The sequence below is a fragment of the Oreochromis aureus genome, linkage group 20 (assembly GCF_013358895.1).
Source record: "Oreochromis aureus strain Israel breed Guangdong linkage group 20, ZZ_aureus, whole genome shotgun sequence".
In the NCBI taxonomy this organism is placed as follows: Eukaryota; Metazoa; Chordata; class Actinopteri; order Cichliformes; family Cichlidae; genus Oreochromis; species Oreochromis aureus.
This window is the reverse complement of record NC_052961.1, coordinates 2,551,611-2,565,717: the sequence shown is the minus strand read 5'-3', so window position 1 is coordinate 2,565,717 and position 14,107 is coordinate 2,551,611. Positions and strand designations below refer to the sequence as shown.

At 47.1% G+C, this 14,107-nt stretch overlaps 1 protein-coding gene across 1 annotated transcript in view; it reads right to left on the bottom strand.

Moving 5' to 3' along the window:
* The window catches only part of LOC120435191 (IQ motif and SEC7 domain-containing protein 2-like), a 181,747-nt gene that overhangs the window by 15,196 nt on the left and 152,444 nt on the right, over nucleotides 1–14,107 (bottom strand). The window contains exons 5-12 of the mRNA XM_039604257.1: nucleotides 12,411–12,579; nucleotides 11,588–11,755; nucleotides 10,785–10,958; nucleotides 10,596–10,691; nucleotides 7,214–7,812; nucleotides 5,269–6,195; nucleotides 3,520–3,678; nucleotides 22–144 (exon numbers count right to left, since the gene is read on the bottom strand). Coding sequence (XP_039460191.1) covers nucleotides 22–144; nucleotides 3,520–3,678; nucleotides 5,269–6,195; nucleotides 7,214–7,812; nucleotides 10,596–10,691; nucleotides 10,785–10,958; nucleotides 11,588–11,755; nucleotides 12,411–12,579 — 2,415 coding nt within the window. The remainder of the gene's footprint in view (nucleotides 1–21; nucleotides 145–3,519; nucleotides 3,679–5,268; nucleotides 6,196–7,213; nucleotides 7,813–10,595; nucleotides 10,692–10,784; nucleotides 10,959–11,587; nucleotides 11,756–12,410; nucleotides 12,580–14,107) is intronic.

The following is a 14,107-nucleotide window of genomic DNA, read 5'->3' as shown; positions in this document are numbered from 1 at the left end:
CTCCGCGATGCAGTTTAATACCTGAAGGCCTCCACCAGCCGCTCCACCCGCTGGGCTTCACCCTGAACTTTAATCTGAGCTTGGAACTTCCTCAGAGCGTCGTCCAGATCCATCCCTGAGAAATCCATCTCATCCAGGACACAGCTAAAGAAAGAGACAGAAAACGCTGATCATTATCCACAAACGCATTCCTTAAGCCTCGTCTTCACATACTCCTGACAGCTCAGAGGCCCGCACTGTGAAGCAGGAGTCGGGGTTTAATGCGCTCCCTTCAGGTTTAGGCTGTGTTTCAATACTATGAAGGTGGTTAATGATTCACTGAGGTGCATCGCCGCTCATACTGCTGGCCTTACCTGGTCCATAGGATGGTATGTTTGAGATAAGATATAAAACCACTGCCTATTGACCCACCAGTTCTCTGGAAAACAGTGTCAGCATTCCCAGAAGATCCCCCCGAGGTAGAGGAGGTCCTGAAGAGTTAGAGGTTATCTAAAGTCGTTATCTTTCTCAGTAAATATCAATTAAAAATACAAATCCTCGCATGGATGCATTTATTGGATTGAAGTGAGTCTGAGGAAACGTTGTGATATGATTCAAAACAGTGATGTATTACAGGCTTTGTTCATGTTCTCAGTCTGTCATTTCTCTCAGACCGTGAGAGCTGCAGCTGAAACCATCTGTAAAAACAGACTTAAGTCACTGGAGACAGAACTTTAATTACAGTCAGATCTTTCTGTGTCTTGATGATTGAGTGCTGTTAATGATAAACACATTCACTGCCAGCTTTCCTTCCTGTCTTTAGATAGACTGCAACTTTCTTTCTGCTTCACCACCCTGTGAAGGTATGTCTTTCACCTGAGTCAAACCTAAACTTTCACTGTTTCCAATAATCATGCCACACTGGATTCTACTCTGGCTGCTTTTCACCAGTTTGTGAATTGTCCCACAAGGAGCAACAGGACAATTGACCTACTGTATGCTAATGTGAGAGATGCATACAGAGGCACCCCCCTCCCCCCACTAGGGAAGTCAGACCACAACCTGGTTAACCTACAGCCACAATACACACCCCTCGTCCAAAGGCAGCCTGTCACAACACGCTCCATCAGGAGATGGACCCCAGAAAAGGAGGATGCTCTGAGGGACTGTTATGACACCACAGACTGGGATGTGTTTCTGAGCCCACATGGTGAGGACATAGAGAGGGCGACACACTGTCTGACAGACTGCCTCAACTTTTGTGTGGACACGGTCGCCCCTGCTAAGACAGTACGGTGTTATCCTAATAACAAACCGTGGGTAACACAGGAAGTCAAAGCTGTCCTCAACATGAAGAAGAAGGCCTTCAGGAGCAAAGTGAAGGAGGAGATGAAAGCAGCACAGCAGGAGGTGAAACGCTGCCTGAGGGAAGCAAAGGACACCTACAGGAGGAAGGTGGAGCAGAAGTTGGAGAGGAACAATATGAGGGAGGTCTGGAATGGTGTGAAAACCATCACAGGCCACAACACCAAGAACAGCACAGTGGGGGGGGGGGGACTGTGGAGAAGGCAAACGAACTCAACAACTTCTTGAACAAACCAGCCCACAACCCCCCCACCCTCACCTTTACTACAGAGCCCTCTCCCTACAATCATCTCCCAGTGTCACAGTGGATCAGGTCAGGAGACAACTGAGGAAGCTTCGCCCCAGAAAGGCAGCAGGCCCAGACAAGGTGTGTCCTAGGATGCTAAAGGCGTGTGCTGCTGAACTTGGGGAGCCGCTACAACGAGTCTTCAATCTCAGTCTGCGACTGGGGAGAGTGCCCGCCCTCTGGAAGACATCCTGCATCGTCCCGGTCCCCAAAAAGAACCGTCCAAATGAGCTGAATGACGTCCGACCGGTGGCACTGACGTCACATCTTATTAAGACTCTAGAGCGGCTCTTTCTCAACCTCCTCCGACCACAGGTACAACATGCCCAGGACCCACTACAGTTCGCATACAAGGCGGATGTCGGAGTGGAGGATGCCATCCTGTACCTCCTACACAGAGCGCACTCACACCTGGACAAGGGAAAAGGCACGGTCAGGATCCTGTTTCTTGACTTTTCCAGTGCCTTTAATACCATCCGGCCCTGTCTGCTCCAGGAGAAACTAAACAGGATGCAGGTGGACCCCTGCCTGGTCGCTTGGATCTCAAACTACCTCACTGACAGACCACAGTACGTCAGGCTGAAGGACATCATGTCTGACACTGTGGTCAGCAGCACAGGAGCACCACAGGGAACTGTGCTGTCCCCTCTTCTCTTCACCCTGTACACCTCTGACTTCTGCTACAACTCTGAATTATGCCATATTCAGAAGTTTGCAGACGACACAGCCATCATGGGGTGTATCTGGGATGATCAGGAAGAGGAGTACAGGAGTCTGGTGAGGAACTTCGTCACATGGAGTCACACAAACCACCTGCAACTCAACACCTCAAAGACCAAGGAACTGGTTGTGGACTTCGGGAGGTCCAGAGCAGGTCCACTGCCGGTTCAGATAGAGGGAGAGGAGGTGGAGGTGGTCAACAAGTACAAGTACCTCGGGCTGTGGGTGGACAACAACCTGGACTGGTCATGCAACACAGAGCACCTGTATAAAAAAGCCCAAAGCCGACTGTACTTCCTCAGGAGGCTGAGGTCTTTCAACATCTGCAGGAAGCTCCTGAGGATGTTTTACCAGTCGGTGGTTGCTGGAGTACTTTTCTATGCTGTGGTGTGCTGGGGGAGCAGCACAGCAAAGAAGGACTCATCCAGGCTGGAAAAACTGATCAGGAAGGCTGGCTCTGTGGTCGGCATGAAGCTGGACACTCTGGTGACAGTGGCAGAGAAAAGGACATTAAAGAAACTGATGGACATTATGAACAATGCTGGGCATCCTCTGCACACGGCCATAAACAACCAGAGGAGTCTGTTCAGTGACAGGTTGCTTCTCCCAAAGACAAGAACCAACAGACTTAAAAACTCCTTTGTCCCACACGCCATCAGACTGTTTAACTCCTCACTGGAGGGGAGAGGGAGGGGAGACAGGAGGACAAGAGAGGGGGGAACAACTAAGCTGTAGTGCTGCTTTTTTTTTTTTACACTGTGCAATATTTGTTTTGTTTTTGTTTTTTTGTTTTTTGTTTTTGTTTTTTTCTTATATTCGACTGTGCAATAATCACTGTGCAATATACTCACTCAAATGAGCAATCCTATTTATCCATATTGTATATTCTGTATCTATATATGTGTATATGTGTATGTATGGTGTATTTATGCTTATATCCTTACTCTCATTCCCCTTATTGTATCTGTAACATGCAACTTCTTTCGGTGCTTTGCTACTGGAAACTGAATTTCCCGGAGGAACCCACCTGAGGGATTAATAAAGTTTCATCTAATCTAATCTAATCTAATTACCACTCAGTTAAGGTAAGCCTACCTTGTAACCACATAAACGCAGACACCTGTCCACAGTAAAACATTCACTGGAATGACTTTAATATTTGCACTCACTCAAGGACGTCTTTGTTGAACTGCTGCCGGCTGCCCAGAAACTCTCCGATCATCTGCCTGCTCAGGCCTTTCCTCTCCAGGATGAACCGGGCGATGCCCACTGGCGTGTCTGACACAAACCCCCTCTCGATCAGGTACTGGATCCCCTTCTCTGGCTTCCTGTAGACCAGAGGAAACACGCCCTCTTAAGTTGTTTGCTCAGTGACTTAAATTCTTTTTATTGGTTGTCTTGTTATAGGTTTGCTCTGTTATCATTTCTGCTCTGTTCTACGCTGCTGAGAAGTCTAATATTTTGGCTTTTTAAAATTCTGATACATAAAAAACCCTCTAAACTTGGAAACTTTATTTCAGTAAAACATTCAGAGAGTCCAGAGAATTCTCTGTACACATGGGACCAGGTTAAAAACCAACACTGGATGGCAGTGCTCTCTTCAGCCCCTCGGGCAGCACTGCATTACAAAGACAAAATGATGTAGTGGAAATCAGAGGGCTTGGGCTCAAGAACACTTCTGAAAACCATCATCGCTCATCCACAGATGTTCAAACTCCATCATGCAAAGAGAAAACAAACAGAAATGTCACCACCTTCTGCTTTAAGATGTTTCTTAGTAGCCATTTTGACATAACACAGTTGGGAAACACGAGTGGTAATAATCACAGTAATCTGTGAGTATATGTTACACCTGAGTTTCCTTTTACTATTTTATGTAAACGGTAAAATGGACTGGTTCTTATATTCTCCATTTGAGCACTTTATACAACATGCCTCATTCACCCAATCACACACATTCATACGAGCACTTTCTATCTATCTGAATCTATCCACACTCCGATGAGCAGAGGTTCAGTATGGCCAAGGATACTTTGGCATGCAGAACCATCGACCTTCAGATTAGTAGATGAGCTACAGCTCATCTACTAATTGACTCCTGATGGCTCTTGTTCGTACACCAGGAGTCCAATAGACCCTCGCTCTGACCTGACATCTGATTGTTGTCAACTCCCCAACAATCAGATGACCCCCTCTTAGCAAGCACTCGGTGGAGGAAAAAGGGCGTTTTTCCTCCACCAAGTGGTCCCAAGCTCACTTTGTGTTAACAGACCTCTCTGCATTGAATCATACTTGTTATTAATCTCTGTCTCTCTTCCACAGCATGTCTTTATCCTGTCTTCCTTCTCTCACCCCAACCGGTCGCAGCAGATGGCCCCGCCCCTCCCTGAGCCTGGTTCTGCGGAGGTTTCTTCCTGTTAAAGGGAGTTTTTCCTTCCCACTGTCGCCAAAGTGCTTGCTCATAGGGGGTCATATGATTGTTGGGTTTTTCTCTGTATGTATTATTGTAGGGTCTACCTTACAATATAAAGCACCTTGAGGTGACTGTCGCTGTGATTTGGTGCTGTATAAATAAAATTGAATTGAATTGAATGATGCTGCTGCTAACAGTGTGGGTGCTTATCTCTCCACCCCCCTGCCCAGAAAAAAGACTACAACCAAGAAGGCTCTGAACTGTTGTCAGACGAAGAAGAGATGGTCTGACACTAAGCAGCCCTGATCGCAGACTCGGGCTGGGTTACATATGGTATTCTGTTTGCTGCAGTACGAGCAGACAGTTTCCTCCATGTTGTATTTTTGTCTCTGACATCAGATGTTACTGATCCTGGACTTATGTCTGGGTTCTTTGAACCCACAGGAGGCAGATTATTGCTCTGAGTCTGAGTCTTCTTGTGGATTATGTTTGCAGATGTTCTTACTTGTTGAATAAGTTGAGTCCAATGCGGTACTGCCGCCGCTGCACCACGTCGTTGTTGAACGCAGGCGAGTCCCAGCTGTGACGGCTCTCCCTCTGATAGGTCTGCTTTCCCAGCGCAGCTCCTCCGATTGGCTCCCGGAGGCTGTCGCGGGACGAGGAGCCGGAGCTGCAGTTGTTGACCGTTGTGTCATCGTTGGAGTTGGTGGTGGTGGAGTTGACGCTCTCGTTGTCTCCGTCGGAGCAGAGCAGGTGGTGGTGGTGGAGGTGGGGGTGGTGAGCGTGGTGCTGCTGTGCCTCCATGCTTTGGAGCGCAGAGGAGGAGGAGGACAGCGGCGAGGGCGTGAGCGGCGGCGGCAGAGGGGACAGAGGTGTCAGGGGCGGTACGGGAGATGGCAGCGGGGAAGAAGGGGGTTCTGGGTAAGCGTGGGGGAGGTGGTGGTGTTGATGGTGCAGGTGGTGGTAGTGGTGCTGGGCGAAGTGGTGAGCGTGCTGCATGTAAGGGCTGCCGCCGTGTCCGTGGTGCATGTGCATCATGTGATGCTGGGTGTACTGAGGGTGGTGGTCGAGGATGGTAGGAAGGTGGGGGATGGGTGAAGGGTGAGGGTGGGGGTGAGGGTGGGGGTGCTGAAGTGGGTGAGGGAGCGGGTGCGAGGGCAGGGTGCGGGCCGAAGGCATCGGCAGGGGGACGTTGGAGGGGCTGCGAGTCTGTCCCTGCGCCGTGGCGACCGAGCGACCGTTGGGTTTGTGTTTGATGGTTCCCTGCGGAGATTCGGCTTCGCTGCTTCCTCCGCCTCCTCCTCCTCGCTCATCTTCTCCGCTTTCACCTTCGACTTCTCCCCCCCTCCTATCCCTCTCCCCACTTCCTCCCCGCTCGACTCCTGACGGCTCCTGTTCGTACACCAGGCGTCCGATAGACCCTCGCTCTGACCTGAAGATGGGAACGATACAATGAATTATGACTGCACATCTTCAAGTCACCTGACTCTGATGGAGCACAAAGTGGTAATCATACTGACGGAGGATTTTAAGGATGTGGAATGGAAAAATAAAGGCACAGCTTTAAGATGAACCTGCCTGAGAATCCGTGGACACTGCATGGTTATATGATAGAAACCTGTCAGTCCCAAGTGAGCGCGCCCTAAACGACGGCCCGCTTTATCGTCTGTCTCTAAATGGGACCATGATATACAAAATGAACATTGTGCTGTTATATAAAGTAAAACTAGAGATTGAGACTATAAACGTAAGAGTAAAAGCACTTCATTAGAAACACAGCAGGGTTCAGGCACTTTAATAAAGTCTCACTTTCATTTAGACCACCTATAAAAGGTGAACATAGCTTCCAGGCTTGACGGTGATTCATACATTAAAGTTCCTGCAGTGTTTCTAACGGTCAGCAATAAATGGCCTGTATTTATATAGCGCTTTACTGGTCCCTAAGGACCCCAAAATGCTTTACACATCCAGTCATCCACCCATTCACACACACATTCACACACTGGTGATGGCAAGCTACATGTAGCCACAGCCACCCTGGGGCGCACTGACAGAGGCTGCCGGACACTGGCGCCACCGGGGCCTCTGACCACCACCAGTAGGCAACCGGTGAAGTGTCTTGCCCAAGGACACAATGACCGAGACTGTCCAAGTTGGGGCTCGAACCGGCAACCTTCCGATTACAAGGCGAACTCCCAACTTTCGAGCCACGATTGCCCCTGGCAGTGATGAGCTGGAAGCTACACTCATCTTTTAAATATGGACGTCATGTATTCATGTGAAGTATTGACTAATTTCAAACATCTTACAGGTATTTTGTGTTTTGACGCGCATGTGACCCTGCTCTGCAGCGCCCCCTGGTGCGAATGCTCGCGTCTGCAGTCTGTTGTCATGCAGATACTGAACGAGTTCATGCAGAAAGTGAAACGAGATGTTTAAGTGCTGCTGACCTGTCGCTCATGTCCACTGAGCTGTCGCTGGGCGGTTCGATGGTCAGGACGGGGAGATGTCCCCCTCCTCCGCCCCTGCCTCTGTACTCGCCCCGACACTCTGTGCAGGGGGTGCTGCTCCTCCGGCTCGTGTTGCTGCCTCCCTCTGTCTCCCTGCTGTCTTCTCTCCCCCCTGCACTTCCCCCTCCCCCTCCTCCCCAGTACTCTGTATCGGAGCTGGAGGCGGGACGGGAGAGGGGCGAGGAAGGGAGGCAGCCTTCATCCATGTACAGGGTGACATCACTGAAGGAGGTAGCGGTGCTGTCCTCGTGCATGGAGGCACCTCCTCCTGCCCCTGCCCTCCCCCCTCCTCCCCCCGTCCGGCCCGCAGCACGTCGGGAAGATGTCGTGGTGTTGCGCCAGGCGCACTGTCTGTAGTCTTCCTCCTCGTCTTCCTCCTCGTCCTCTTCCCCTTCTTCCTCCTCCTCCTCTTCCTCCTCATCGCCCTCCTCCTCGTCCTCGTCATCGTCCTCCTCTCCATCTCCTCCCGCTTCCTGCGAGTCTTCACGGCCGGACTGGCAGGTGAGGGAGTCGTCCATGGAGTCTGCCAACGACTTAACCTGCAGTGCATGAACATAACGTCACGACACAGAAAAATACAGAGAAAAAATATCCTGAGCTGATGCTGAGAAGGTCAGAACAAGAAAATCGCTGCACAACTCCTGTCAGGAGAAAGACGACTGTGGAAATCTGCACTCATGTTTCTTTCTGTTTGTTTGACCTTTGCTGAGAGACGGCCAAGAATCTGCCGCAGGATGGGAAGAGACTCCCGGGGATCCACTCTAATCACTTCTGATTCATTTTCATTTAGCTTCAGGAAACTCTGGGACATCCAGCACTTTATAACAGATAAACAAGATATCAGCTGACTTAGGCTGATTTCTTTGTTGGTTTTTAATATAAGATACATCTGTGTGTGTCATTTGCATAAAAAAGGATAAAATCATGTTTGCAAATGACATGAGTACTCGGAGGCACAAAAATAGAAAATGGAAGATGAGACAGGAAAGGGGCAAAAACAGAAAATCGTAGATATTTCTGGTTAGGAAAGGATTAAAATGATTACTTTTCTGCTTATCAGGAAAAGGATGACTCCACGAATCCTCACCTACTCGGATATTTATTTGTTCGGTTTTAGGCTCAAGGTAACAGTTCCTGCACAATCCAACGGGCTTTTAATTTGAAACATCTACACATACAAATATGTTAAGGTCTGCCTATTAGCATTTTCTAAAACTTTGAAACACATCTCCTGTCTCAGAGGATGGAGATTCCTCAGCATCCATTGGTCCCAATCGATGAACATTTACTTCCAAACCTGCACTTCAGTGAGTGTTTCTCTGAAATTTCAGTTAAAGTGTTAAATTGCTGCCCTGACAGCTGGGACAGCAGCTGCTAACAGCCCTCTAGTTGAAAGCTTGTTTGTGGGGTTCCACAGGGATCATCGTCTGGGCCAATTCATTTTCCAATAATCGCAACTCTTTTAAGACCATCCAACATTTAGCAGAGATTTTTCTTCCTTTTAAACTGAGAATATTCAAACACTTCTAGAGGTTAACTGCTTAAAATAAAGAGAGCTTCCCCCACATTCCTATTGTATTTACTGGCAACCTCTGATTTAGCAGCTTTATAAACCAAACTGAGCAGTTTTATTTCAGCTTTGGAGAATCTCAAAGACTCAAAGACTTTCCAAATTGTTAATAATCTGGATAGTATTACGTGTGAACTAAAAAATGTATAGACTATGACAAAATCAGTTTATTTTCATTGATCAGCAGCAAGTCTGAGATTACTTTTGAAACTTTACATATTACTTTTAAAAGGTCAGATGGTCCTGAGCTATAACTCAGACATTTTGAGGACTTAAAAAGAACCAACTGGACTTCATGAAGGTGTTTTACTCTAAAACTTCTCCAAGCAGACACACCTATGGTATCAATTTCAAAAGCCTGCGCCACCTCATTTTCTTTTTTTTTCTTTTTTTTCTTTTTCTTTTTTCTTTTTTTTTTCCTTGTCTGTCCCATTTGGTTCTTTAGCCGTCAGAATTGTTGTCTGAAGACCAACAAGGATACCAAATGGATTTATTTTGCCAAATGGATCATCATGGCATTGCCGTATTGGTCCATTTGATCAAACTTTGTTGTTATTATTTATTTTATTTTCAGTTGTTACAGATGGGACAGACATGACTGGGGGATAGGAAAGGGAGAAAGAAAGAGAGGAAGGAAAAGAAAAGCAGAAGGGAAAAGGGACAGTGAGAAAGGGCACTTACAAAGACAAAGAGAAAAAAAAATCTCCTGGATCACCTGTTGAGAGAGAAAGAAGAGAAGACAAGCAAAAAAAAAAACAAACAAAAACAAAGCAACATACTAAACACAACACCATCACGTTAATCTAGCTGAGTGTGAACAGCAGTAAATACTAAATATTGAAAGTTGTTGTGCAGCACGCAGGACAGACAGCGTACAATGTGCTTTGAAGTAGCAGCTAAGAAAGGTGTAGTTTATGTCTACGAACAGTGAACACCCGTGTGGATCAACGCGCTTGTATACAAAAGGTTTCCCCATGTAACGGTCTGCTAGAGGGTGTGTGCCACCTCATTTTCAAGTTATTGCGTTCACAAGATTTTCAGAAGATTTGACCTCTGAACTCTGACCTTTAGGTCAAGTTTACTGAGATTTGAACTCGTCTAAAATTTTTAGTAGCTACACCTATGGCATCAATTTGAAGATTCTACGTTGCCTCGTTTTCAAGTTATCGCATTCACAATCTTAGATGTCCATGCAGCCCCCCCGCCCATCCACGCAGCCCCCCCGCCCATCCACGCAGCCCCCCCGCCTGTCCACGTAGCTCCCCGCCCGTCCCTCCACCTGTCCACGCAGCTCCCCCGCCCATCCATGCAGCACCCCTGCCTGTTCATCCACCCGTCCACGCAGCCTGGTGGGGTAATAACAATACCCCCACATCCTTTTTTGCCTAAGGAATAATAATTACTATGTATTAACAAACTCTTTCATGGATTAATTATAATTATATTCATTTATTGTAATAATGCTGTGCATTCAAATTACAGGACCTAATGCAGCACCAAGGACACTTAGCCAAAGGGCAGTTTGTGCATATATGCAGAGCACCTTCAGCTAGAATCAAACTAAACACACTTATTAACTTCATTTGTCCAGAAATTCAACAACACGACGCTGCCTTCACTGACTTTTGGAGGCCAGGTTGAGACGGTTCACAGACTGGTTCTGTCCCCCAGACCGTGTTTGACACATGTGTACTTCAGACCATGTTCTTTAAATATTTTTCATGACTGTTGAAGATGCTCAAACATCTCTACCTGCTTAGAGAAGGAGTCGTCCACATCTCCTGCATCCTCTGAACCCTGCTGACCTGGTGGTCCCTGACCCTGTGGTTGACGCTCATCAAACGAGTACTGCAGCCACCGAAGAAACAACACATCATTAGAACAAACGGGGCAGAACCTGGTGTGTTTCATTATGTGCTGTGTGTGTGAGAGTGTGTGTACCTGCATCCTCATGTTGGACAGGATGATGCGGCGGGTCATCCTGCTCTCTGAGGCGGAGCTGCGAAGCCTCTCAAAGTTCTTGTTCATGCGATACTGCCTGAACGCCGTCTGGATCGTCTTCGCCGCCCGCCGGGACACGAACGGGCCCCCGTACTTCCTCTCCAGCATCTCCACCTATAAGGCCGTATGATCACACAACCAATCAGAGAGGGAAGAGCAGAAAGGATCTTTGCATTTACAGGAACAGAAAACACAACAGTAGAAACTGTCAGCGAACCTTTGTGATGTTGCGTGTTACGACGTGTGTAGTTTTGTGTTTTTAGTGAGTAAACCGAAAATTATTACACTGCTCGGCACATCTGATGGTTCCTAAACTGCAGTGGAAACAAAAGGAGCACGGACCAATAAGGAGGTTCTTCCTGTAAACACAAACGATGCCTCGTGCCTCCAAAGGCAGCTCTGCTCCTTAGCTGCTAACATTTTCTAACTATATACCTGTACTTTGCTTCATTTTAAAGTAAAGACATATTCTTTCACTAATTTTTCTCTTCCCTATGTAAACCTCCTTATTGGTCCATGCTCCATGTTGCTGTGTACCTCTGCCTCTGTGTGCATTATGGATAAAAGGAAAGGCATTTCCTGATGCAGAAACTAAAGGTGTCCCGATGTATCCTCTACCCTGCGGGTGATTGAAAAGGCTGCTTTGTAATGGAGGCGATTACATGGAAAACCTCTCACAGGAACCGCTCCAGTGGTGTTTTCAGAGGTGTGACTTATGAGGCCGACTTGTTGTGGCATTGTACCTTCTTGTCCTGGAGGTCTGTAGAGAGCTCATAGCTGTCAGATAGAGCCTTGCAGCGTTTGCTCTCCTCCTCCTCTTGCTTGCGGAGCGCCAGGCTGGCCGGCTGGTGTCGGCTGCGCTGAGCCCAGGCGAGGCTCGCTGGGCTGGGGGGCGAGATGGGTGAGCTGCCCTGGAAGAGGACATGATGAGAAGACATGTAATCAGATTTGATTTACTTCTGCTTTTAGGGTGACTTAGTGTTTCTGCTGGAGACAGTACATATAATCCACTGATACAGGTTTTACTGTCAGACTGTTAATTTGGTCAAAAAAAAAAAAAGTAAATGGTTTAATGACGGAATTAGCTCTCAGCCGAACGTTGGATTAAAAAAGAGATCAATGTGTGTAATTTCTTCGTTGCGATAATTTGATCCACGGTTTGAGCTCTGAATCTTTGGACCTCTGTTATACAGCATCAACATCTGTTCCCCTGCCCTGGTGACCCACGAGATATCGCTGCTGTTTCAACCATGTTTGCTGGTTTAGATCGGCTTTGTGTTCATTTGAAGCGATCCCTTCCACCTTAAATATCCCACTACAGCAGAACGGGGCCACCAGGCTCTTCACAGAGGGGATTAGGAGTTCACCATTCAAGTTTTTATCTGGATTAGTCTTAAGAATTTGGACTTTGTTAATAAAATATGGAACCTGAATTCTAAAAAATACCTGAATGTATTTTTAAAAAAATGTGGCTGAAGGAGACACTTCCTTTCATAAACTTCAGAATAAACTTCAGACACCTTTAGTAGCTGCAGATAGACGGTGCGTGTGTTTTAGGGTTGGTACCTGTGTATGTGTGTGGGAGGCTCCCAGGGGCCCACTGGAGGAGGGAGAGCCGTAGGGGTCACAGGGGCTGGAGAGGGGGCTGTTGCTATAGCGATGGAAAGGAGGTGGATGGCCAAAGGATGAATCAGAAAAGGTGAGTGCCTCCGGACACTGAGAGTCGCCCTCCACACTGCGAGGAGAGAGACAAGAACATGAGCAGAACGAGAGGACGGGTTATCCATCTGCAGATGCTGCTGATTTCAGGTGAAATCACGCTGAAATAACGAAACAGAAGGTGGGAGAGAAGCTGTGGGATGCAGAGAAGGAGGAGGAAACTTGATCCAAACAACTGAGAACAGAATCAGGACGGCAAGAAGGATGATGAGGCGGAAGAATGGACTTAAAGAAAAAGAAAAGAAGAAAGGAAATCTGTGGGACAGATGGTGAGGTGGGGAGGAAGAGAAGGGAAAGGAAGAATTAAGGAAAGGAGGATTGAAAGAGCAAACTGGAAGAAAGGAAAAAGAGAAAGACGAATAGATTCAGATAAAATAGCTGCTCACTGGCTAAACCGGACAAAATGGAATAAAAAGACTAAACCTAGACTAAAGTGTAACACATCCAAACAAAACTGAGACTAAATGGATCAAACCAGACAAAGTGGAACAGCTGACCAACAGAACAAACCCTTTACCAGTGTCAAACCTGACAAACTGGACCAAACCAGAGTAAACCGGCCTAATCATGACTGCAACGAACTGGAATGAATTGGTTCAAATTGACCAAAATGAGATAAATCTCCGCCTCCATCTCACTCCATCACACCAACACTCTGCAGGTCCTTTTTCACTATATCCATGAATCTTCTCTCAGATCTTCCTGTTTTCCTCCTGTCCATCAGCTCCATTGTCATCATCCCTTGGTCCAGAATATCCACCTCCAAAAATCAAACCACAAAACCGGACCTTACATGAAAACAAACTAAACATATGAAAAAGGTAAAATTAAACCCTTCGAACAGAGTAAATCAGCTGGATCAGCAAGACTAAGTCAGATAAATACAAACAGAATGAAAAAGACCAAAACTGTAGCAAACCCCAATAAAACAAACCACAAAAGCATGTTACTGACATTTATTAAATCGTCTAAACACAATTACAAACCAAACACAGTGGAACAAAAGTTCAACTGCACCTAACTCTGTCTGAGCTTGAACAAACCCAACAAAACCATCCATCCATCCGTCCATCCATCCATCCGTCCATCCATCCGTCCATCCATCCATCTGTCCATCCATCCATCCGTCCGTCCATCCATCCATCCGTCCATCCATCCGTCCATCCGTCCATCCATCCGTCCATCCATCCATCTGTCCATCCATCCATCCGTCCGTCCGTCCATCCATCCATCCATCCATCCGTCCATCCATCCATCTGTCCATCCGTCCGTCCGTCCATCCATCCATCCATCCATCTTCTTCTACTTATCCAGCCGACAGGCTCCAGACTAAACAGAATTAAATCAAACAAAAGGAATCGATTGGACCAGTTAAACAAAGCCAATAGGAATGTGACTTAGCCCAGAATAAAACGGACTAAAATGGGAAAAATGGAATAAAAGAGCAGCTGGCACTAATCTAGCCTAAGTGGAACAACCCAGTCTAAACAAATCACAGATTCAGATAAAGTGGAACAAATCAAACCAAATGGGATGTTCAGACC